The following is a 24,503-nucleotide window of genomic DNA, read 5'->3' as shown; positions in this document are numbered from 1 at the left end:
TTTGTGAAAGTCCTAAAGAGAGATGTGAATTCTTGGCTGGAAAGGAGCTGGGAGCAAGGAACGCGTCTTACTTGGTTTTGTAACAACGGTGGGCCTTGGGCCATGCTCCAAGGCAGGCTTTTGGGGTAGAATTGTCTGCCTGATAGAATATGTGTCCCAACATATATAACACAAAGAATGTGCTTACAAGGCCTCGAAGAGCAGTAATATATAAATAACCTATCTTCCTCGGTAATATAAGATGCCTCAGCTCTTGTAACCAACCAGTGGAAAATCATGCTGCTACATAATTTCAGTTTGATTTTGACCACAGACTGGAAGATAGACAGTCTTATAGTGTCACCTAATCTAGGTGGCAGCTGGAAGAGAACAGTTTTTCCTGGCCATCAAGAAGGAATTATGCAAAGATGATTGTGTATGCTTTGTTTGGAAAGAGAAAGGGGAAATTTGCAGCAATGAGAAAGCCACATTTTTAGTCAATTGAAAGCTAGTTTATTTGTTCACGGAAATATTTTCCTTGGAAGTTGCAAAGCATTTCAGAGAAACTACCATGGAAACTGCTTGAAGACTGCTGTTTGAATACTCAAAAATCTTAACATGTATTTTATCAAAAATTTACAAGTACACTGAGGCTCGGACATCTGCTTATATCATCAGTTGTTGCCAGTACTGGAATCCCTGCAAAGATTTGCAGATAAATGCATGTTAATCAGTATGCAGTGGGCTACTTTTCTGCTTACAGTCTTTAGGCTGCAAAGGAGAATGACACACACACAGAAATACCAAAGAAGAAAACTTAACCAAGATTTGTGTTGTTCTTATGTTAGACTTTTCTAAAGCCCCCTTTGGTGTTCAAATTAATTCAATGAGCAGTATGGTGAAGTCAAATCTGGCAGTCAAAATTTGCAGACAGGAAAATTGCTATTAGTAAAACTGAGAAACACTGAGCATTAGCATTCTTGGTAGCAAGCATGTAGGATTGGTTCACTGGATTTGGAGAATAAAAAGAAGAAAAAGAAAAAAATGTTTTGCAAATTGGGACCCTCACTGTCATTCCTCATGAAAAAGAGGAAGCACTGGAAATACAAGATTTTCAATTGAAAATCTTAACAATTGAAACTTAACAAAATGTTGTATCCTGCCTCTGGTTAATAGACAGGTAATTACTGAAAAGTCAAACAGACTAAGCTCTGATTTTAGAGACAAAGCAGCATAATTAAATGGTCTGGAACAGTTACTCAAATCTAGTCTTTCATTAAAGCAAAGTTGGGATAAAAATGAAAAGACCTGGAGAAGGTTAAATCCAGACTTTCTTTTTTGCTCCCATCTCTTACTTGCAGTTTTTCCCATGGGGAAATATTGACATAGTACATCATCTTATCTCCACTTCAGTAACTGGTAAACTTTCAGATAGTTTAGCATTTTGCTTTAAGCTGAATCTGATCACAGGCTTACAGCAGTACATAAAAAATGTGTCTGCTTTTGGTGGCTATGATTAGGGAAAGACAGCTTGACAAAGAGGAGGAGGACAATGCTGGGTGACAAAGGAAATAAAGTTTTAAATGTAAAGCAGTGTTGAATATGTAGCTGGAAAGTGGTTATGTGATTTTTTTAATTATAATTTATTTTTTATTTTGGGTGGGGGACTTGTTTCCTATATCAAATTCCCAGTCTGGTCAAAGTATCTTTTGCCATGAAGCTTTAAAAGTCACAACAGCATTATTTACCTGGTGACACACCCCTATTTAGAAAAATTTTCAACCAGCATAGTCCTCCTATTCATCTATGCTCTTATTTAATGACTGACAAATAAACAGTGCTTGGTCATGGGTAACAGTCTCATCCTATTAGCTAGTGAATGTACCTTGTGGTGACTTTTATTGCATATATATTTTCTCTCACTTCTGAAATCTTTCACATTGTTGTTTGGATTAGGAACATGAATGATCAATCCCTTATCAGTTTGTTAGTTTAATCCACTTTGTAGCAGTCTATTTGTCTCCAGCTGTTTTGACTTTGCAAAAACCATTTGTGGCTGAGGCTGAATATAATTTATCCTACCGGGGGCCATTACACAACAGTGGATTTATTTTCATTACCCATTGTATTCTTCCGTGCTCTGCTTGTGAAGCTCTCTACTTCTTTGACTTGCAGTGGAGGAAAAAGGAAGGTAGGCATGTGGGTTGGCTTGAGATTTCTGTGCACCCAACATGAGTGAGAGGAGGAGCTCGGAAGGACTGCAGGGGAATATGTGAGCGTGACCACTGAAGAGCTTGCTCCTGACTGGGAGTGGAAGTGAGCTGTACAGTAGCAACTTCAAAATCAAGCAGATTTTTTGCAAGTGGTGTGAATAAGAAGTGAAATCTCTTACACCTCAAAGATTGAATAGATGTTTTGTTGGGAAGGCTGTTTAAATGTTGTATTCATCATTCCCATTCAGAATGGTACCTGCTACAGCAGTGATATATGAATGGTAGTATGGAGTCTTGAGTTCTTTCCTTGCTGCGGTAGGAGGAAAAAATGCTATTTATTTCAGCAGAAGCTGAATTTGTTACGATAAAATTTGGACTCCTGCAGATGTTTAAACCAATTGCACAGGACATAATGCCAACACTCAGGTTTTATTTTTTTCCAACTAAATTGTATTTTTTTACTAACTTCTACTTTAATTAAAACTATGCTCAAGACTGGGAATGCTGCAAAACGTTCTAAGTATATAAACAGTGCCAGCTAGGATTTGAATAAAAATAAGCAGAGGTGTTTGTGATGTGAATAGGCATACATCATCATAACAAAATATTGGGCAAATAAATGCTTTTCAGTCCAAGGGAGGAGCAAAAAACTTTTCCTAATTGTATTGAATTTGAGAGACTAATGTACTAAGTGATTTTGTATCAGTTGCATTTTCTCTGAATTGCTCCAGAATAGAGATCAAAGCAGTGTCTAAATTACTATTTTGTTTCTGTATTTTCAGGTACTTCAGCTACAGAAAGTCATATGGAAATAGAAGGGATGGCAAATTGTCTGTCATATTATGGTATTTCTGATTTGAGAGAAATTCTGAATGCAGTAGTTAATGGAAATGCAAAGGAAGTATATGAATGTAGGCCTCTCAAAGTGATAAATTACTTGGAGGTAAGACAGAAGTTTGCTTTTAAGTATTGGCCAGCTAAGCTTATAATAAATCCTTAAACAGCTTGAAAATCTTTTTTCAGCTTTCTGTTTTGATTAATGTAGTTCAGTTCTAAACAGAAGTTACTTTTGAAAAGAAGAATGTCATATCCTCTCTGAGGTGTATGAGTTCTGCATTGCTTATCAAAATACTTCCATCAAACATATCCAAAAGCAGTCGTCCCATGTGATATTATATGTGCTGAAAGCTCATGTTCACAAAACGTTTCTCTATAGACAGTTTTCAGACTAGAAAGGCATTTCTCCATGTTAAAATACAGAACTGCCATAAAATTACTTTACGAAGTCTAGAAGGCACTTGAATCAAGAACAGTTATTGACATAAATCTATGAAGAAGTTCTAAGATGGTTTAAGTAGATGTTAATTGAAGCTTAATTCTCATGTAAACGTCAATGAGATGTACATCATGAAAATCAGAAAGTGCACCCTTTCCACTCGAAGAAAAATTCCTACGATTCATTCCAAAAAAAGGGCAGAGAGGGACAAATGGAAAGTTATTTTTTTTCCCAGAAAAGCAAGCTGTCACATTAAGACATTAAAAAAAAAAAAAAAAAGAAGTCTCACATACAGTGAACTCCATATGCCTCTGCATACAAATACTGGTATTTAGTTCACATCAGTAGCTTCTGCAATTAAAGGAAGCACATACTGATAACTAGCAGTCTTGTAAGTCCACTTGATTCGATGCAATAGTGACTGAGTTCTGCAGTGCACTGACAGAGAGGAAAACCCTGTGTTCTTCATAGGCAGCCAGCGTTGTTGGTTGACAGAAATACGGTACCTGAGTAAAAGAATCTTTAATCTGTTTTCTTACAGAAGTTATTGTGCAACAGTTGGAATTGGAATGACTTGGTAATATTTGATATGCAGATAGATAAAATCATCCATCCAGGGACAGCAATGGGCATGAAGTTTCAGGGACAACTAATACATGTGCTGCTAGTTAAAGCTGGGGTAACTAGCAATAGCAGTTTTCTATCTCTTCTCATCTAGATGTTTCATTAGCACTTAAGATCTGTATTCAAAAAGGTTACCAAAATACATGTTAAGTCTTTTCTTAAGCATTTGCTAACGTGCTTTCCTGGGTAAGGCTACTTCAAAAGGGGACCTAAGTATTTACACAGAAACACTTATTGTACAAATATTTCCCTGTCTTTTGGAGGCAGTAAGTTTACAGCTGCCTGTGGAGCAAGCGATTCTGTTGTGTTCTGCTGAAACATTCTTGTGCAGTCATGAAAGAAGCTTAAGGAAGGATCATTCCTTGTTTGTTGAGACAGGAATGGTGTGTAATTTGGTCTGGAGGTGGAAACTTTATTTCCTGTACTTGCAAATACCCATCAGTCAGTCAGATTGTGTGGAATGGAGTTGGTTTAGGTATAGGGATAGATATACTATACACACATATAAACATGTGTGTAGTATATCTATATACAATTATACATATAGATATACACATACCTATAAAGGTATGTATCAAGAGATTATCAAAGGAAGTCTTATTAAGAGCAATGTTTATCCTGTGAGGAACTGTTTAGAAAGAAGGTGCATGTACAGCAGTAACAGTAGCTGGAAAATACATATTAACTAGGAAGTATACGTCTTGTTGGCATGGGGAAAACTATTAAGATAAGCACCGAGTTTTTTGACTGTTCTGGGGGTTAAACACTGGCAATGCCATTCACTGTCATGTTCAGAATTGCAACTTTTATCATAAGTTTCATGTTTGAGCAGGCAGCATGTCTGCAGTTTTTGCTGTCTTTCGGTAGACCCAGAAAAAACAATAGGGCAATGGTTAAAGAAGCAGCCTTCCTAGGTAGAGAATGGTCCACAGTGATTGTTTTTCCACTTGGAAAATCCCAGGCAAACAAAATGAAAAGGTTCAGATTAAAATGTTATGAACGCTGCTTCGGGTTTGTATGATGTGAAAGGAGATTGTATGCCACATCCATTTCTGTCCAGGCAACATTACTAAAGTACAGAAGAGAAGGCAATGGCAGGAAGGCCCACCTTGGAGAAGGAAACAAAAAACCTGGCAACTTCTTTTTGAAGTTGTTTGATTCTTGGAGAGGGGTGCTTCAGTAGTTGTGTTTAGCACTCACTTCTGCTTTCTGGTATTGTGGGATAACTGGATGCAATAGGCAATCGTTCATACAACAATCTAAAATTTCACTATAGCATTTGAAAAACTTTGTTTAGCTGAGTGTGTGACTTCATTTATGTTAGTTCTAAAGTCTGTGGTGTAGAATGTGTCTTGTGAACTGGTAAACATCTTCAGCTGATACTGGTGCCAACAGGAAATAAGATACTCAGAAACACAAAGCATCTTGCAGAAGTGGACCCCAAAAGAAAACGAATGCAGACATGACCAGGAGACTGTGTGTGACTCCACTGTAGAAGTGTCACAAAATGACCAATAAGATATGTTTAGAGTTACATTTGGGTTTCTGGGATGCAGAATATTTATCAGCAGAAAAGAGCGACCTTTAAACAGTGCATGCTTAATTTCTGCTTTCTGGTAGCCCCAGGTTAATGTGTTAAAAAGCAGTACTTCAAAACTATGGGGGTTTTGTTCTTGTTTTTCCTTTCCACAGGGAGAAGCAGTACGTTTAACTCGGCAGCTGCCCTTACATTTGTCAAAAGAAGATGTACAAAACACAATTTACAGGATGAAGCAACAGCTTGGAAAGGAAAATAAAGGCTGTGTTCATGGTCGTCCTTTTTTTCATCACTTAGCAGATATTCCAGAAGTTGACAAGCACAACTCCATGGAAATTATTCAGTAAATGGAACATTTTGTTTGGGATCATATTTCTCTTGCTTCATTTTGATCGTTACTCTGTAATTTCAGTATGTTTTGTGCAAAGCTTTTGTATAATGACTTTTCATTATCGTATGTTTTCCTCCCAGAGACTGTTTTTATTTAAATCCAAATGCTACTTGAAAACTGAAAATAAATATTATAGAAAAAAAACTCATCGATATTTTTTAAAAGAATTTACTAAACAAATGATCTCAACTACTTTGATGCTTTTCTTATTTCCTGCAGGTTTAGAAAATACCAGTAAGTCAAAATTTTTTACATGTCATTAGAGGTTGCTTTCAACAAAGCCTGGCAGAGTTTATTGTACTAAGGAGATGAGGTGTTAATTTTCCAAGGAATGCCAGATAGCTGTAGGTATTTAAATGGGGCATTGCCATATGCAGTTGTTGTATTTACACTTTTATGGTGGTGTATTTCAATTTGGAAATTGTTAGCTCGCGTAAGTGAGTATTGAAGTTGCTAGTGTCTAATCTCCAAAAACATTTTTTTACACACTTAGAGGTGTGATTCTTAAAAGTATAGCACACTTAAATCTTTAGATCAACAAAACCCGGCCAATGACTTGAAAGATGAAAGGATCAGAGTCACAGGAGCACGGGTTAGCACTGAAAGTAGCTGCCAATAGATGTATGTTGGTGCAGTGCTGTACACAAACTCTTTGGGGGTGGGAAACATAAACTGTCCTCGCTCAAGGGCAATGTGGCATAACTGGGGCAAAGTCTGCTGTACAGAGCGCTACTGATTCTGCTAAACTTGTTCATTCTCCCTCTACCAGAACGTAGTATTTACTCCTCTATTTCGAGTAGTAGCCTTCTGTAAAGCTATCTGATCATGCCTTCTGCGTATAGCAGTGCAATGTCTTTGGGAGAGTATGTTTTAAAAGTTTCAGGAAAGATCACCTGACAATTGCTGTCCATCCCAGTTGTTCTGTTGTTAGCAGACCTTGGTGCTGTGAAACGCAGTGGTACGACCTAGCTTTGTGGGGTTGCTGTGGCTGCTAGGTAAATGGTTGAAGGTTGCTGGAAGACCTGAGCACAAGCTGTTTTGTGGGCGGGAGTATCGGACCAGACAGGCAAATGTGCAATCTGAAAATGTAAATTACTGATCTGTTGCTCTGGATCAAACAATGCTGAACTGGTGAGCTAAGTTAAGAAATCACAGCACAGCACTACCTGACAACATCTAAATTCTAAACCGAGAGGTAATGATTATGGGTTTATGCCATTTGAAGTAAGTTTATCCCTTTCATAAAGAGCAGGGATAATTGGAGGGCACAAGCAGGATATCTTTCCAAACTTAAGCGGTGAGCAGGGTACAAGATGAGAATGTCACTGGAAAACTGGACGCTTGTTGGCTGTAAATGTCACTCGGTGCAGAAGATGTGAATTTTTAGAATGGAAGTGAGAACGTGGATGGAGACACAGGAAGATGTGACTCTTGGCTCCGAGGGGGAAACAGGATCCCAGCCTTGCGGTGGATGCAGAAGGTTATATTTGTTTATTTTTATTCTTGTTTGGATACAAACTGTGGGAGTTTAGAGAGTAGCCATTGCAGTGAGAAAAGCCAAAGGCAAGCTGGAGAATGGAAATTTATCTCCAAACTTAAGTTTGTTTGAAATTCAGTGGATATGTTCACTGATTTTAGACCGTTGGGAGTATAATGTGTTGTATTTCATGAGATTGTTAATTGCCAATTCTTTTCCAAATGGTAAAATAGCTGTATCCTAATGATACTGGAGCAAATGCTAGTGTCTTTGATAAAACTAGAGTCAACATCCAGTGCTTTCATGTAACCGTACCATTGCAGAGGGAAAGTTGTTTTAAGTATTCAGGCCCTAGGCTGAGGATAAAATGTGATTGGTAAGTCGGTACTCACAGGTGCCAAGGTGGACTTAGTTGCTATGGGAGCAAACCAGGGTCAGGCATTGCGGTCAGGTGCACCCAGTTAGGCAACTGGGAGCTGGGTCTTTCCTACGCCCTTCCTTCCCCCTATCCTGGCTACGTGGCGGGCTGCTGTGGAGGTCTTCCTTAGGTAGGTGTACTCCTAGTTTGGTTCTGTCTTGGGGGGATATTGGTGGGTTGTCGTGTGGCTGGGTGCCAGCAGCGAGTGCCCTAGCACAGCTTTGGAGCTGCAAGCCTGGGTGTCTGCCTCCCAGGGTACTCGTGGTTGGGATGCAGGCCGAAACGGTGAGTTGCTCTGATGCTGTGCTGATGGGGGGTGGGGGTGGGCTCGAGACAGGGCGCGTCGTCTTGCTTTATGTGGTGTGGACAGAAGGAAGCGTTACTGTTTCTAGAGATGCTCTTAGTGATGCCTTCGGTGATGCATCCATTTTATGTTCCTTATTTAAACAAAAGAAATACCCCAGTTTGAGATCTACAAGTGTAAATGAAGTCAGACGATGTGCTGGATTTAACTGCTGTTGCAGCAGCACCTGGTGCCGCTCGGCTGTTTCATGAAGTGCCGAATCCCAGGAGGCTCTCCGGGATGGGCTGTTCCAAAGGAAGAAGAAAACCTAAAATACGTAACGATGAGTAGGCTTGGTCATAGTTGTGCTGTATGTCTTACCTCAGCGGGAGAAGCAGCGGGGCAGGACGTGGCAGGCAGGTGTCCCTTGGTGCGGCCGCGTCCTTGCACCCCGCAGCGGGACCCACCTGGAGCGGCCGGGTCGGGGCATTTCAGGGGACTGCGAGTATTTGCGCTGCCCTCTGCTGGCATCTGATTTTTGTACAATTTTGACCACTTCAATAATGTGGAGGCAGGTCTGAGGCTGACCCTGCACGAGCATCGTTTCTCCCAGGCTTTCCGTCACCGGCAAGTCAAAGTGTCGTCGCTTCCGACGCTTCCCGTGGTGTGCGTGTTTGCCTTCCGAAAATCTGCCTCGCGCAGGTAGCGCTGTGCCCTCGGTGATAGTTGGGAGCTTTCCAGACTAAAGCACGAGCTGGTCACAACATTTTAAACCTCTTTTGGTTGTATTGAGCTTTGCGTTTTTCAGAGCCTGGTTTGTACGGTCGCTTGGGGCAGGTTCAGGTGCTGTGCTTGCAGCGCAGGGGTCCGCCTCACCCAAATTCTGAAAAGTTACATATTGTTTTAACAGGAAACTATTGAATATCAATTTCCTTTTTAAATACAGGAAGATGTCATTGAAAAAAAGAATTATTTTTCCCTGCATGTGAATAGGGGTGTAAGTATGAAATGGAGGTAGTGCCTTTCGCATATTTCTTTTCTGAATGTATGGAGAATCTTAATAATGAAGTTTCTGTTGTCTCTCAGTTAAGGAGTGCGCGTGTGAAGCGATTCGGAGTATTTCTGGGGATTTTTTTCTTCCTTTAATATGAATAGTAGCAGTTCAGAGAATAATAGCAAAAACAGAGGAACACTTAACTTCAGGAGCACTTAGCCGTCGTTGGCGACAGTAAAATCTACATGGTATGATTTGATAAAATGTATTCTTCTCTATTTCCATATTATAATAGGAAATACTTTCCATATTTTAATATGGAATATTTGAAATATCTAGCAATAGAATCGATTCTCCCATGCAACACTCTATTTAGTTACACAAGCACCCGTTCCTTGGTCTCAGTTTATCCATCCCCATCCCCCCCCCCCCCAAGCATATTGCTATTACTTTCATGAAAGTAAGCATCAAAAAGCAACTTCTTAGGTTTTTGAAAAGGCTGTAATACCTGGTCTTCAGAGCTTGTTTTATCTTCTGTAATGCAGGTCAAGTTTTTGTTTGCTAGGGGGGGTTGGTTTGGTTTTGTTAAACATAACCCTGAATTAATTTTTTTGGCTGCAATAGCAGTATCGAAGGATTCTGGAATGGTTTGTTTCATTTGTACCCGGCATTTAACAGGCTGGGTTAGCAATTGTAAGAAACTTTAGGTACATCCATTTAATTTTGCAAATAGAAGGCTACCAGAAGTAGCTTTTATTTTTTTCCCCCCTCTCTCTCTCTCTAAGTATGGAGTATCATATCGGAAATTATGGAGAGTATAAATGTGGAAATGTTAAATCTTTTGTTAATGGCTTCGAATTAAGCACACATTGTTGCAGATGATTTGGAGGACTTATTTAAAGTAAATATACAATTTCAAGCTCAATTATCATTCATAGTTTAAGTGAACATAGCGAGATATTAGGTCTGTGAATTTGATACAGTGTTACTTCATAATTACGATGCTTTTTTACAGTAAATTTGATATAGAACAGTTGCTAAAGGAAAGCTGCTGAATAGTGTGACCAACCGTTTTATGGGACACATCTGGTGCATTAGTTCAGGATGTGCGCTGCAGAAGAACAGAGCCCTTTGCACAGAGTGAGAAGGAAGCTAACTCCACATGTATACGTTTTGCGGACATGCGGAGAGGTTGAACAATTACGAGTTAATTGTGTAAGCTAATAGGAGGGGTGTTTGCAATGTCATTTCAAAATAGCTAAGGAGGAAATGGAGGAGAATTATTGTTTTAAAATCTCAAATGAACGGTTTACACCTGTTAATGTTACATTTAGAACAGCTGTTTCTTTTATTATCAGTAAACAGATGCAGAAAGTAATGGAATGTTTTAAAGCAATATGTTAATCCTGTCTTCCACTACTGAACATTCTCACAATATCATGATTAAATATTAACCGTAATGCTGCTGTTATCTGCAGCTACGGAATTCTTACTTATTTTTGTAATCGCTTTTGTAGCTGAAGTTGTAAACATTTATCCAAAGTTATTGTAGTCTTTCATCAACCCATAAGTCTTTTTCCACATCGGTGATTTTATTGATGATTTCATTGGGCTGAATTACTCAGCCAAAGCGACCCTGACTTTGGTCATGCTCAAAGGCTTTTTTCTGTATTTGTAGTTTCACCCTGAAATGAAACAAGCTATATTTAGGGGCGGGGGGGGGGGGGGAGAAAATTGCTCTTGAGGGCCCAGTCTAACACACATTTCTCATGAACTCCCTGTGAAGCTGGTTGGTATTATAGGTGAAGCGTTGCCAGAGCATGCTCGGTTAGGTCCAGCACCACATGTGGGGATAGTACCAAGGATGTGGTACAAGAGAGATACGGGTTTAGTGCATGGGTTTTTTTGGTTTATGTGAAAATAATTTTAATATGTTCATTTATTTTCTGTATGTCTTATGATATATGACTAGTATCGTGTTACTAAGGCTTTGAAAGGAAGAACAGCTATGGTTCTGACAGCCTCTTGGAAAAAAGTGCCTCAAAGCTGCAGATGCAATACCATGTGTACTTAGAAAAAAACAAAACACCCAAGTATTTCAAAATATTTAAAAATCAGTGCCTACACTGACCTGAAGTTTCCTAGAAACCAGCACCTGCAGCTCAGATGCTCAAAGGTGGCAGTAGTATTTCTTCACCTGGAAAACACATCTGTCTTAATTTTAGAATTACAGTATCTGTAAATGTTCTAAAACCCGAAGCATTTCCATGAAATAACGTGTGATTGTGGAGCATTACTAACTCAGCACTCCAAGAACGGAAGCGCAGAAGATTAGTACTGGAGAACTTGTTTGGCAGATTAGTTTTCAGGAAATGTAGAGACCAATGAACATGGCAGCTGCATTATTAAAGCACTGTATTCAAGCCCAGGTCAAATTGTTCATTCATGCATGGAGTAACTCAGCATTAATTGAATCATTACATTTTTCAGATATTTCAGACCACTGATATTTTTCGCTTCAGCACTTAAAATGCCTGTTTAAATCACAATATCCACAAGGAGCAAGGGTTTTGACAGAGGAATGCTGTGTGGAGCGTCTATACGTGAGTGTTCGCTTGTCAGGTCATTGCAGTGACAAAATTGCAGTGGCAGAACTAAGGTCCTACCTTATTTCCACTGTCAGGGCAGCCTGGTTCTGGTTTTGGAGGGTTTTGAAGATGCTTAGTCAGGTAAAATTATCCAAGTGGAGGTGAAAAAAAAAGAGGTGCTGTCTTTCCTTGTTCTTGTTAGCCTGGTACTGTTTATGTTCGATAAATGAGAGAGAGTGTTCCTGACGAAAGCTGTGAGAACTTATTTTCTCAATTAAAAAAAAAAAAAAAAAAAGGAGGGGGAGGGAGAAACCCTCTTGTGTTTGTTAAGTAGCTTTAAGAGAGCAGTGCTGTCATCTCGCTGCAAGAGAATGAAAAGGAAAATTATTTTTTAAATAATTTGACTTTCTTTCATATAAAGTAGTTGCTGAAAGGCAAATAGTTTCAGCTGTGAGGAACGAATCTAAGAATGATTCTTGTCAGACTTGGCCAAAACTGACTAGTACTACACAGATTATTTCAAAGCAACGTGCTGTTGGACTTCTGTTCTCTTCACAGGCAGGCTGTGACTGGTTTTTAGCCAGATAACATTCCTGCTGCTCCCCGACTGCTTAGGTGTGGGTAGTTTAGAACAAGAACATGTTAAGAGTAACTAAGGCATGTGAAGCTATATACTTGCAGTTGCAGAAAAGCGCTCCTTTATCAGAGAAATTCAACCAGTTCTGTCTCCCGCGAGGCAGCCGCCTCCCTTCCAGAACATTGCCTTCACTGTTGCACTTAAAGCTTCTCACTCAGCTGCAAAGTCGCCTTTTTCAAAACTGCTTGCCCAAGATCCCATTGCCATTTAGGAGAGCCGTACCTTCTATGCTTTATTTATGATGACCTTTGAGCAACTGAAAATGCTGGCAGCTCCTTTAGGAAGAGTGGATTTGAGATTCCAGGCTTGGTCTGTGCCTGCAAGTAAGTGCATCAACTGCGACAGCAATAAAATGGCTACTGGCCTTTTAGAACAGCACTGATTTATACTACTAGTGAGCTTCACATTAGATCCGGAAAACACTTGGTAGTGCACCAACCACTTGTAGGTTATGGGAACTGAAGAGAGCTCAGCCAGCTTTAGCTGGACACGGAGCTGCCAGGGGAACCCCCAAACTCTGCAGTTCAGCTCACACTGTTGCATTTGCACTACGCTGAGCACGAACCTCACGGTTAACGGGAGGCGCAGTTTGTTCTTGCCCAATCCTGAACCCCCTGTGGAGGCCTCAGGACCGTATAGTTTCTGACTCTGTACTACTCTGAGTCATCAGAAGTTATACAGGTTTTCTGTGTTGTTGTGTCCTCTTTCTTCTGAATTTATTTGGACGCTATATCGCAAAAAAAAGTGTGGTGTTGAATTCTTCAATCATGTAAAGTACTGAAGATTTCAAGCAGTGTTAGATTTTTATTTTTATTTAAACTTTCTCGGTGCACAATTAATAAGACTAAAATCAAGTCCGCTTAAGGAAAGGCTTAAATGATAAAATACATTGCAATAATAACTGTCTTGCCAGTTTTCTTCTGGTTGCCAGTCTAAGTCTTTTAACTGTAGCTCAAAAATCTGGAGCAAGTATTTTGGCATAGCACAGTTTGTTGTAAGGAAGATTTAATAGCTTGTTATGTCCTATTTCTATAAACAGAAGTCATTTAGAGTTCAGCAGATATATTTAGAATCAGCATTTGTGCTGGTAGTTACAAGCTGAATAAAATAATCTTTGAAAAGCTCAATATACAGGAGGGAATATGCAAGTTCAAATTTGCCTCCCAACTAATTCTCTTTCAAGAGACTTAGGCATATTCACAAATAACTAACCTGTAAAAATTGGAATTGCATTTATTATTTTATTTACAAATCTTTTTAATAATGGGTTGCAGTGTGGTGTGCCGACATTAATAAATTTTCAGCGAGTTTAACAATTACTGCTGTGCAATGGATTTGTTCCTGCATTCTACCCTGGCAAAATTCCCTGCTTTTCATCAAGGAAGAATTCCCTGTCTCCAGGTGTGCAGGGTAAGGCCCAGTAATGTGGACAGCCAGGAGCTCTGGAGAGGTCTTCTCTGCCTTGGGTCAAAATATTAATAGGAGTTCGGACTGAGTAATTTGTAATCGAACCTGTGACTTGTTGGCTTCAAGGTATGCAGAATATCTGCAAAAACGTATGCAACGTCAGTTTAAGACACGGGTTTTATAGCAAATAGTAAATTAAAACCATGGTGACCTTTTGGTCTTGCTGATCACGTGCGTGAAGATGTTCGTCTGCTGGGCTGTCCTCACAGCGACAGGGCTCTCGCCGAGGGCAGCGCAGGCGTGAGCAGTGCCCTAGGATGTTTGCTCTTTTACTGTGGCTTTTACTGAGAAAGTTTTGCAGTTGAAGTGTCTAGAATCACACCTCCATGCCATTTTTTGCATATTCTGTTTTGGAAAAGATAATGGTGGGTTGTTGCTTTTTTTCTGAAGAGGAAGGGTCACTTAATGATGCAAACAGACGTCAGTGCCCAAGTTTAAATTGCAGTTGGTATTTCTGCCCCGATTGCTGGCCCTGGCTGTGGTGATGCAAAGTCTGATAATTTCTACTGTATCATTTCTGGTATAGATTTTGCCAGACAATCAGGAGTTTAAAAACTATTAATTAAAAGCATATTTGTTGTGCTTAACTATCTTTTTCCTCCTGTGATTTAGCACAGTAACTGTTGGCCTTTCTTCTGTATTAAGTGTCCGTGCTTTCAGCATCACAAAAAGGTGTTGCCCGATCATGTGATCACCCCATCATTAAAGAATTACCATGCAAGGATTGTTTTGCAAGTAACTAAACCCTTCATTTTATATTCTTGTATCTAAGCAAGAGACTTTTCCCAGGTTTTACCAGGTCTGAATTTTGATTGTTTCCATGAGCATCAGAGAAGTTTTCATGTAGGTGGATGTATTTTTTTCTAAATGCCGTTACCGAAGAAAGAAAGCGTGAGTACACTTTTTTGTCGCGCTACTTACAGAGATTATAAAATGATGCTTTGCAGTGTGCGTTGCTGTTTGCCCAAGTGTCAGGAACGTGAGGCTGTATACACAAACGAGAGGCGCAGTATGCCCCTTGTCCCCCCCGGGAAAGTGGCGTATTGGAAAGAGGACTGGCCGCGTAGCTGTCTTCTGGCAACTCTGGGAACAGAACCCAACAAGCCGATAGTGTTTCCCCGCTTTAACTACATTGGAAATCTACTTGTTGGGGAAAATGATACGCTGGTACCAGATGATATATATGATGTGCAACACAAAAGATTTCCTGTTTTCAGTTTATATGACATGACCTGTGGGCTAACTGCAGCAAACATCGCCGAGAAAGCGCTATATCTACATATACAAGTGTTCCTATTGATATGTTATTTTTCTAAGATTTTGCTGAGTAAAGCTATTTCCATACATAAGTGTTTTGGCCATCTGCAACTGCTTGTCAATGAGCCTGGTTTGAGAACACTGGCCGTAATTGTAACCTCAGGAATGTGTGACCAGCTCGCGGCCAGCTGTGCATGCCCTGACTTTTCCCAGGTGTTAAGATACATGGCCACTTTTGTTCGCTTTCACCAATGGGGCAAAATACAGTCCTTGTTTTTCCCCCACCTTGTAGTAAACCTAAAAACTGCTGGGTTTTATTATTCTTTCATAAGCCTTAGCAAACAACTAGAGGAAGTTGTCCCTGTTGTTTAATTATTGTGCATACGTGACACCGTGCGCTGCATCTGTGTGATAATATGTATTTAGAGAAATACAAAGAGGGTCTTCAGTGTGCCATGGGCTTGCTATAAATTAAGAGTGCTGACCCTGCAAATCACGTAAATGGTCTCTTTTTCTTCCCCCCCCCCCCCCCCCCCTTTTTTTTTTTTTATTCTTTGAAAAAGATTTTGCTGGTGTTTGAATAGCTTAGGTATTTCTGCAGTCTAAGCCTCTTCAGCCAGAGTGAGTTTGGCTACATTTTCTAATTGGTTTTATTTTAATCATCAGTTTCATGATCATAGGAGCACTTACTGGCTGTCTTCCGCGTGGGAGCCTGACGAGAACTCCTCTGAAATCCAACCTGGAATTGTCTGTGTAGGGTGTTTTGTATTTTATCTTTATCTGTGTAGCACTTTCTTTACTTGTATAGCATTTTCTGTATTTAAGGTGAGGCATGAATAGCTTGAAAACAAAACATATGAGCACATGTCTCCTCCTTAGAGATGCTGGAGGGGGAGAATGCGCTTCTGGTAATCCTGGGGACAAAATCTGCTCCATGGCCTTTGAGGCCGTTTAGTCAGGTAAAAAGTGAAAGCATGAGTTTAACTTACGGATGTGATAATTTATACAGTGTAAAGGAATGAACGCACTCCTCAAGTCCCTGTTGTTGGCTCTTACTTGCCAACAGGCTGCCCTGATCTCCGTATAGTAGATGTGGACAAGAAATGGGTTTGTAGCTCAGACTGAGTCAATATGTGGTCAAAAAGACACACGTTATCCCTAGAAGTAACCCACCTGTTTGAATTGGTTTCCGTGGAGTGAACTCAGACCTTCGAGCAGACCACATCTGTGTCTGCTGTCACAAGCCGTAAGTTCACAAAGTTTGGATTTCTGCCCTTTACGGCCTTTTGGAGGCCTTCACTGCTGGCCGTCTTTGAATGCCGTGAGGACACACAGATTCGGACGCAGCACTGGGGCCTTTCCAAATGTTCAGCAGTCAAGGAGGGACGTGCATGGGCAAAAACTTGGTACGTGCCTAAGTGCTTTTCAAACCTAGTCCTTAAGGACTTAGAAAAGCTCATTTAATCCTGAAAGTCAGTGAAAAATTAGGCTCCTCAACACTTGCTGAGCCCCTGAAAAATATACCAGAACTGTATGAGGAGGAGGAGAGGATCACACCAATGCAGCCCTGAGACCTGCTGAAACATAAACTTGTAGCAAGATGCGTTCTCCCTTGTAGCCGCAATGATAAGTTGCACTCTGGCGTGATGGTCTTACCTCAAAGGCTGAATGAGGGGCTTTTTGCAGGGTGTTTCTGTAGGTGAAGTCCTGGTCTGGGAATCTTCTTTAAAAAGGAGGGAGCATCCACTCTTCACCAGAGCCCGCAGGAGAGCTGGTAGGGCTTGGGGTAGAAGTGCATGGTACAAACCACTCGTGATCTGTGCCTCTGGCTGACGGCTGGCCAGCAAAGCCTCCCAGATACCTACCGGTGCTGTGAGATCCCTGTAACCGCTGCTCTTCGGTATTTCCTGTGAAACTTAAATCTAAGGTTCGAAATGTGCATCAGCGCTGAACGGCTCTGTCCTTTGTTTTCTGGTCGTCAAGGTGGCTTTTCTCATTAGCATAAATCACAAAGCTGCTGCGGCAGTAGCGTTGTCCGCGTGATATACAGCATCTCTGCTGTGGGCAAAGGATATTTACAACCCAAAGTGCTCCGCTTTGCTCGGTTTGGAGAAGCCTTGCATTGTTTCTTTCTTCATGATTTCTCGCATCCTAACGGGTAATTTTGGTTATAAGATGGAAAAAACAAGGGTCTTTAAGAGAGAATCATGTAGAAAGCTGTGATAGTGGTGGTGTTATGCATGTCTGACGTCAGCAAAATGGCTAAAGGCAAATAAAATGCACCCCTGTGGGCATTCAGAAATTTAAAAACGATGAAATACAAATATCTGCGGTGCATGCTGGTATAGAAGTTAAATGGCTCTAAATAGTGTGTAACCTAGTTGAAGAAATCAGATACTTCTGTGGGGTATGGATACATAATGTAAACAATTTCAAATAGTATTTGGCAGTCTCTTGGAATTTGCTCCAAATGCTTTTGGTTCAATGGGAGTGAAAAGCTATGCTCGATTATGGCCTCACTTGATGTTTTATTTTGGAGGGAGGAAACTTGGAAGCAAGTCTACATCTTGTTTTATTACTTAAAGGTGACCAGGGAAAAAAAAGTGAGATGAGCTTCATGCTTCTATTCTTTCCTACCTGCTCATCTTTCTTACTTTCATCGTTGCCTTTAACTTTCAGTCTTACTTAAGCAATAAGAATTAAAATGCACAAACACGTATCTACTAACATAAGATATATTAGTCAGTGTCAACCGAGTACTTCGTACATGAAAGAAACGGATCTGTACGCGTGCCTTAGTGTCCTGCCCTTTCTCAGAGGTTGCTTTTGGAGAGGGAGCAGGTATTTCTGATGCTATCTTCCTCTCTGTATATCTTTATAGTATTTATTTATCGTTGTACCTGCTGAGATGATCTTGCACGCTTCCTTTACGAGGACTTAGGACTCACTGTAGTAGGAAGCGTTTTTTTCCTGTACAGCTTCTAAAAGATCAGTAAGAACTGCTCTGATTCAGGGCAGCTTTCAATCACGTTGCCGTCTGCCGCATTTTCATCAGATATTGGGGACTAAGTAGCATTAATCTGCTTAGTAGTTGGGTGGAAACCGCAGGGAACAACTAGAAGTTGATTATTTCCCCCCACACACACTTCCTGGAGCGGCATATGAAACCAGTTGAGCCGAGCTGTTAGCCTTGCTCCTAAGGGCTAATATAAATTAAAGGTCCTGAGCACTGGGGGTTGTTAAAATTCTCATAGGGCTCTTTATAAGATGTTAACCCCCGTGGTCTGGCCAGGCTCCAAACGGGGTAATTACATTCTTCCTACCTAAATTCCCCCTGCAATTGCAATTCGATGTGCTGGTATTCCTCACTTCCTCTCCTCCGCCGCGCCCCGTGGAACAGTTGTTGCATTTCATCCCAGAGGTACTTGCTTTCGGTGACGGATGGAGTGATCTGCGTGTAGAGCCTATAAAGCATTTTTAAGAGCCTTTTGGATGAAATGTAATTTATGATGCTTAATTTTTTTTAATTATCTGCAGTTGAAAATGGACTAGGTTGCTCTGAGCCCTGAATGCGTGTGAGCTGTGCAGCTCGGACCTGGAACGGGACTGTATCAACAACTGTGCTTCTTCCTCGTTGAAAATTTTCCTGGGTGTTTTTAGATAGAAGAAGTAACAGAGCCAACTAAAAATATAGGAATATAGGAAGGCTTTTCTAAAGGGTTCATTACAAAATAGGAAGAATATGAACTATGTAGTAAGGCTAATAGGTTTTTTTCCTCGGTTGAAGTATGTGTCGAAGTGTGTGTGTTTGTACACATGCATATATATATACAGACACATACACACTCACACACACACACACACACACATATATATATATATATATATAAAATGTTCCCTCTGCTTGGGGGTTCTGTTGTAACCTTAAAAGCACTATCTAAACACTCACGTTCTAAAAGTTACTCTTTTTCTACCGTTTCTTATACTAGAAATACTTTTTATAGTATAAATACTCTAATTTTTATTAAAGATACTGCATACTAATTGGAAGTAGACTAGCTATACCTGAATTTAAGTGTTACCTATAAGCAGACAGATCTGGAGTTGGTACTCGGTGTTTACCAAGAGGATAAGGGACTATCCATATGTGCCTGATGTACAGAGACTTCGGATACAGTGTTCTCCAAATACAGGATTTGCTTATCATGTACCTGCAATGCAAACAGGATAAAGCAACGCTGGGGGATGTCTTTGTGTTTAGTTTAATGTTAGTTTCTCTCGTCATGCTTGGAGTGACTCGTACTCAGCCGACCCGTACCACACAGGAAATCTTTGTAGAGACGCTGACCTGAATGAACTGGATTTTATTTGATGTTTTATTTGACCACTTAGCCTGGTCTGCTGTGTATGACAGGCCCTTGCATCTCACTTGGCATTAGTGGCAAGCCTAAACAACTGTTTTGCTCAGGTGTTTCTCTCCTAGAACATCAAGATGTAGCCTATAGGTAGCAAGAAAAGATTGCTGTTCACCCGTGCCGTGATGTCCTCACGGATTCAGTGGGATCTCTCCAGCTGCTCAGAGCAGGCAAGCTGCTCACTGTGCTGCAGGGAAAGCTGAAGATTGTGCAGGTGACTTCTCCAGTAGTACAAGAAATGTTTTTCCAGTCCCAGATGGCAAAAAATTGATATATGACCTTAGGCAGGTGGATGTGATGCACGACCTGAGCTCCTGAGGGGATTCTTCGTGTTACATTCCAAGTCAGTGCAGGTCTCCAAGCACCAGTCACTCTCTGGTGCTTCTGAGGAAGGTTAAAAAAGGAAAAACAGCTAATCAACAAACTGAAAAAACTCTTCTCTGTGTAAAATTAAATAAATAAATAAAGTTTAAATTCTGTCTACTATGACACAATAAGTTTGAAAGCCTGAAGCTTTTAATGTTCTTGCAAGGTCTTTTATTGTGTTTCAGCAAAAAGCTACACTGCGATGGACATAAGCTATCTCTCTTTCACCTGCAATGAAAGCTGAAACAAATTGACTTAAATAATTTAAAAGACATCAGAAAAATAGAAAAATTTAGGAAAAAATTCCCATGGCGAGGCGCTGGGGCAGGCTGCCCCGAGCAGCCCCGGCCCTGGCGGGGTCAAGTGGAACGGGGCTGGGAGCAGCCTGCTCTGGTGGCAGGTGGCCCTGCCCAGGGCAGGGGTTGGGACTGGATGGTCTGGGAGGTCCCTTCCCAGCAGCCAGCCTGTGGTTCGATGCGCTGTTTGACACCAGCTGTAGCTCCATGTGCGGCTCGGGAAGGAGCCGGCGCTGCCTGCAGCCAGGGGTCCGTGAGCTCTGCCCGTGCCAGCCCCCTCGGTGGGGCTTGAGCGGGTTTAACCTGGAACAGGAAATTTAGCTCTTGCCCATGATCATCCAGACATGTTCTTACTTAAATTAGAATTACTTAGAATTGAGATAAGCCATTTGCCTAGTTTTAGTACTGTAACCTTTAAGAATGTGGTTTTTTAATTGCAATTTCTAATAAATATTTGCATAAAATACGGCTGTGCTATGAAACGTTTGTTATGATTGTTTGTAGTTAACATTACCAATGCAGTTTAAAAATACACTTAGTTTGTAAATCTGTTACAGAAGGAAATGTGTTATTTTTAATTAGTTTATGTGTAAATAAATATAAATAGCTTTATTCATACTGATGGTCTTCTAACAGGCACACGAGCAATGTGCTCTCTCCTGCCGTCAACTCTCACATGCACTCATGTCTTCTAAGCGTCCTAAAGTGTTTATTGTTTTATTTGTGTGAGCTTTGGCAAATCAGCATCCTTTTACAGCTTGTACTAGCTTTCGTTTCCAAGACAAGACACTAATTCCTGGAAACGTTCATGCAGAAAAAAACCCCCATGTATTTTAATACTATAGGAACACTTATTTTATGGAATAATATTAGGTAAACGTAGGATGATAAAACAAGGCAGCAAAGGGTTTGTTTAGGTGGAAGATGATCCACAGCTAGATGTCGTGGAGGTACATACCCATACTTTTATGCACCTGTGATCTCGCTAGCTTTTGTCTTTTATCTTTTTTTCTTTATCTGACACTGTGGTGTAACTTTTTAAGCATCTTACTTACATAAATGGAAAAATCAAATTTAATTTTTCAGAACTATCAAAGAACAATGTGTGAAATTTATCTATATTTTGATTCTAATTCTGAATCTCTATTCTTCCAGCAAATAATCTCTGCTGTTCGTGCTTTCCTGCCGCTATCAGACTTTATTCTTCAGTAAATTCTCTACTTTGCTGGTTTTTTGCTGCTGCTTCTTGCATCTTCTCCCTCTGCAAAGGAGGAAAGTGCTCTTTCTTCTACTCAGGCATGACTTTCTCACTTGCTCTTTTGTTACCCACAACTGTCTGGTGTTTTGTTTTATTTTTTTTTAACTCTCCATCTACAGCTTCTTTCCCCCCTAGCACTCACGGCTGTCATGAACAACTTTAAATTAGAAACGCCTTTTTGTTGCACTATAAATTCAATTTTATAGAACTCAGTAGAAGCTTTCATAAGGAAGGTTGAAAGGAAAAGGTTTTTTTCTGTTCCACAGTTTCCTACCTATTTCTCCTCTTTTTTCTTCTCTCTCTTTTTTTTTTTCCTTATTTATACCATTTTTCTTCTTTCTCAGCCTGTCTCTGTAGCTCTCCAGAATCAGAAATTCCCTTCTGTGGTTGCATACAATTAAAGACACAGTCTGAGAATTAAATATTCTAAAATATGTACAAAATTCAGTTTGGTGATTTGCATTAAGCCTTTTGGGGAAAAATAATTTTTAGTACCGGTGTCCTAGTCAACGTGAGAAATATGCTTTAGAAATTTCAAAAAAAGCATTAAAGCCATCTTTCTCAGAGCCCCGACCTGGTCGTGTTTGGGAGCTTGCGTAGCCTGCTCGGCAATAACGATCTGCTCCTGCCATTCGGTGGAGTGAAACTGAAGCAGTATCTGTACATACTCCAAAAGTTCATCATCATTACGGGATGTTGTCTTTAATGACTGTTCTAAATTCCATTTATTTTTTTTTTCCCACAACTATTTTGTTAACTTTGTTGTGGAGACAGGTGGATATTTAGACAAAAAATTTTGTTGTGCTCTTGGGGGAAACCAGCCATACCGGGAACACTCGCTTTAGCTGAAATGGAGACAAATAATTTGAGGGTGACTTACTGAAGTTTTGAAACAGTTAACGCTCTCTTAGAAGGAGATGAGGGGTAGATAAATGGTGAACAACTGGGAAGCTGGCTCCGAAGCACGTGCTCATGAATTTGGACACTGACTAATCTGTTTTGGCTGTCGCTGGCACCGCAAATAACAGCATAACGCAAAACCTTCCTGTTTCTTCCCACCCCGCCGTGTTACCGAGCCCTCGGGGCAGACATGGGAGCAGCAGCATGGCTGGGGCTCCCCGCACCGCCTGCTGCAGCTCTCACACCCGTCCGCGCGGCACAGCACGAGGCCGGGGTGGCTTTGCTCCCCCTTTGCCAGCCTGGGGTCAGGCTGTGACGTGACATGAGGCATGTAGCCGGTGAGGGGTGCTGGGTGCCTGCACCCGGGGGCAGAACTGGGCACCCGCAGCTGCTTTCTCCCGTACCGCCTTCCCCGCTTGCCTTGGCATTACGGGGCTGAGAAAATGGCGAATGTGGAGATGTCACCATTCAGGTCCTCCCATGCTGTTTTCCTGTTCTCATACTATGAAGTGCTGTAGGATTTGGTTGGGGTTTTTTTTTTCTTCCCTTTAATTGTTTATAAAGATGATGGGCTCTGTGTGTGATGCTCTCAAACTGCTCTTGTATTTAAATTACTTGTGTTGGTGCCTTCGGACACCTGATCCTTTGCCTTGTCTTGGAGGGCAGTGATGCTCTTTGGAGCTCATCACCAACTTAGTGATGTCAAGTAAAGTTTGACTCCTGTTTCATCATCTTGCTCAAAAATTATTCTAGCACTTTATGTCCTTTAGAGAGCGGGTCTCCTTTCCTGAACTGACAACCCAACGAGCTAAATTAACCTTAATTTTTAATTATTTTTTTTCCCCCAAAGACATCAATGAAGTGGAATTTATCCTCTGCCTGCTCTTCTCAAATGCCTCAATTGTCCCTTTTGCCTTAGCTCAGGTTGTAGATGTGTGGTAAATCACTCAGTTACTGATGTTCTCCTCATGCTCCCTGTCTGGTCCCAGAAGCACGTCAGTGATGCGCTGTCGAGGCGTGTACCTAAGAGACAGTACCGCTGTGTTCCTTGCATCTGCCTGGGCTTCCAGCCTACATGTGCCTTCAAGACAATGTGGAAAGTCTGTGTGAGTAATGAAGAGTGTTGTGATGCTCTTGGACACCAAGAGTTGAAGGTGTAATTTGAAATAAGTAAAAAGTATGCAGAGAATGTGTATATAAATGTATAGCAATGCACACTTCCTTCTGGAAATACACAATGTCTCGTGTTAGTACATGTGCTAATACAATTTTGTGTGTCTGTGCACCCTACAGATGTAGGGTTTGACTATCTCAAACAATGCTGCCATCCCCTGCCCCCATACATTACTTTATATACGAAGAAGTAAAGATAAGCAGCATCAACCACATCATCGTCTCCTCCTCTAACCCACTTTTTCAGTATTTCATGTTAGGGGCTGGAAAGAATATTACGGGCTGCCTTGCCCTCAGGTCCCATCATCTCCTTCATGGTCCTGTCCTTACCTTCAAGGGCTGTTCTGGCACCAAATCAGCATCAAAAGGACATGTCTCCTGAAGAGCTTCCCAGCTTCCATTCAGCCTGTTCGGGTTTTCGTTGGCTTTTGTGGGTTTTTTTCCTTCTCATCAGTGTAGGTGTAGGACAGTGTCCCAGCTGTCCATGTCCTTTCTGGACACTTCAACAGCGTTCCATCCTGTGCTCCCGATGGCTGTCCTCTGGGAAGCCACAGCTCCGTCGGAGGCCGGGAACTTGTAAGGAGCTTCATGTGCCCATTGTTTCATTGAATCCACACTGAGAAACCACCTACCTAGTACAGGGAATTTTAAATTGATATAGCCTTCTGCCTGACTATTGCTTCAGCTGGAAGAGATGGTATGGAAAGGATCTGGTGGAAAATCTCTCATGCCCTATGTTGCATGAAGATTTAGGTACATTCTCAAGTTTCTGTAAAAGGTCCTTTTGGGTTTTCATGTAACCAAATGATTTATCTCCTGTTTTTCCTCTCAAAGCCCACGTTTTACTCTGAACCATGCTAAATTTCACACTCTCTATGTGAAAAGGTTTCTGTGGTTCAATGTAGAGAAAAATGAAATGTTTTCATTAATTCCTAGACCTTTTTCATACCCTCC

The 24,503-nt window shown here is 40.9% G+C and overlaps 1 protein-coding gene across 4 annotated transcripts in view; it reads left to right on the top strand.

Annotated features, from left to right (window-relative positions):
* Window positions 1-6,209, top strand: part of PMS1 (PMS1 homolog 1, mismatch repair system component) — a 47,486-nt gene extending 41,277 nt beyond the window's left edge. For all 4 annotated transcript variants that reach the window (XM_056350461.1, XM_056350459.1, XM_056350458.1 and 1 more), the window contains 2 exons: window positions 2,975-3,135; window positions 5,785-6,209. In XM_056350461.1, the coding sequence (XP_056206436.1) occupies window positions 2,975-3,135; window positions 5,785-5,976 (353 nt within the window). In that variant the 3' untranslated portion in view covers window positions 5,977-6,209. The remainder of the gene's footprint in view (window positions 1-2,974; window positions 3,136-5,784) is intronic.
* Window positions 6,210-24,503: the final 18,294 nt, after the last annotated feature.

This window comes from Falco biarmicus, chromosome 8, assembly GCF_023638135.1.
Source record: "Falco biarmicus isolate bFalBia1 chromosome 8, bFalBia1.pri, whole genome shotgun sequence".
In the NCBI taxonomy this organism is placed as follows: domain Eukaryota; kingdom Metazoa; phylum Chordata; class Aves; order Falconiformes; family Falconidae; genus Falco; species Falco biarmicus.
This window is presented reverse-complemented; position numbering and strand designations above follow the sequence as displayed.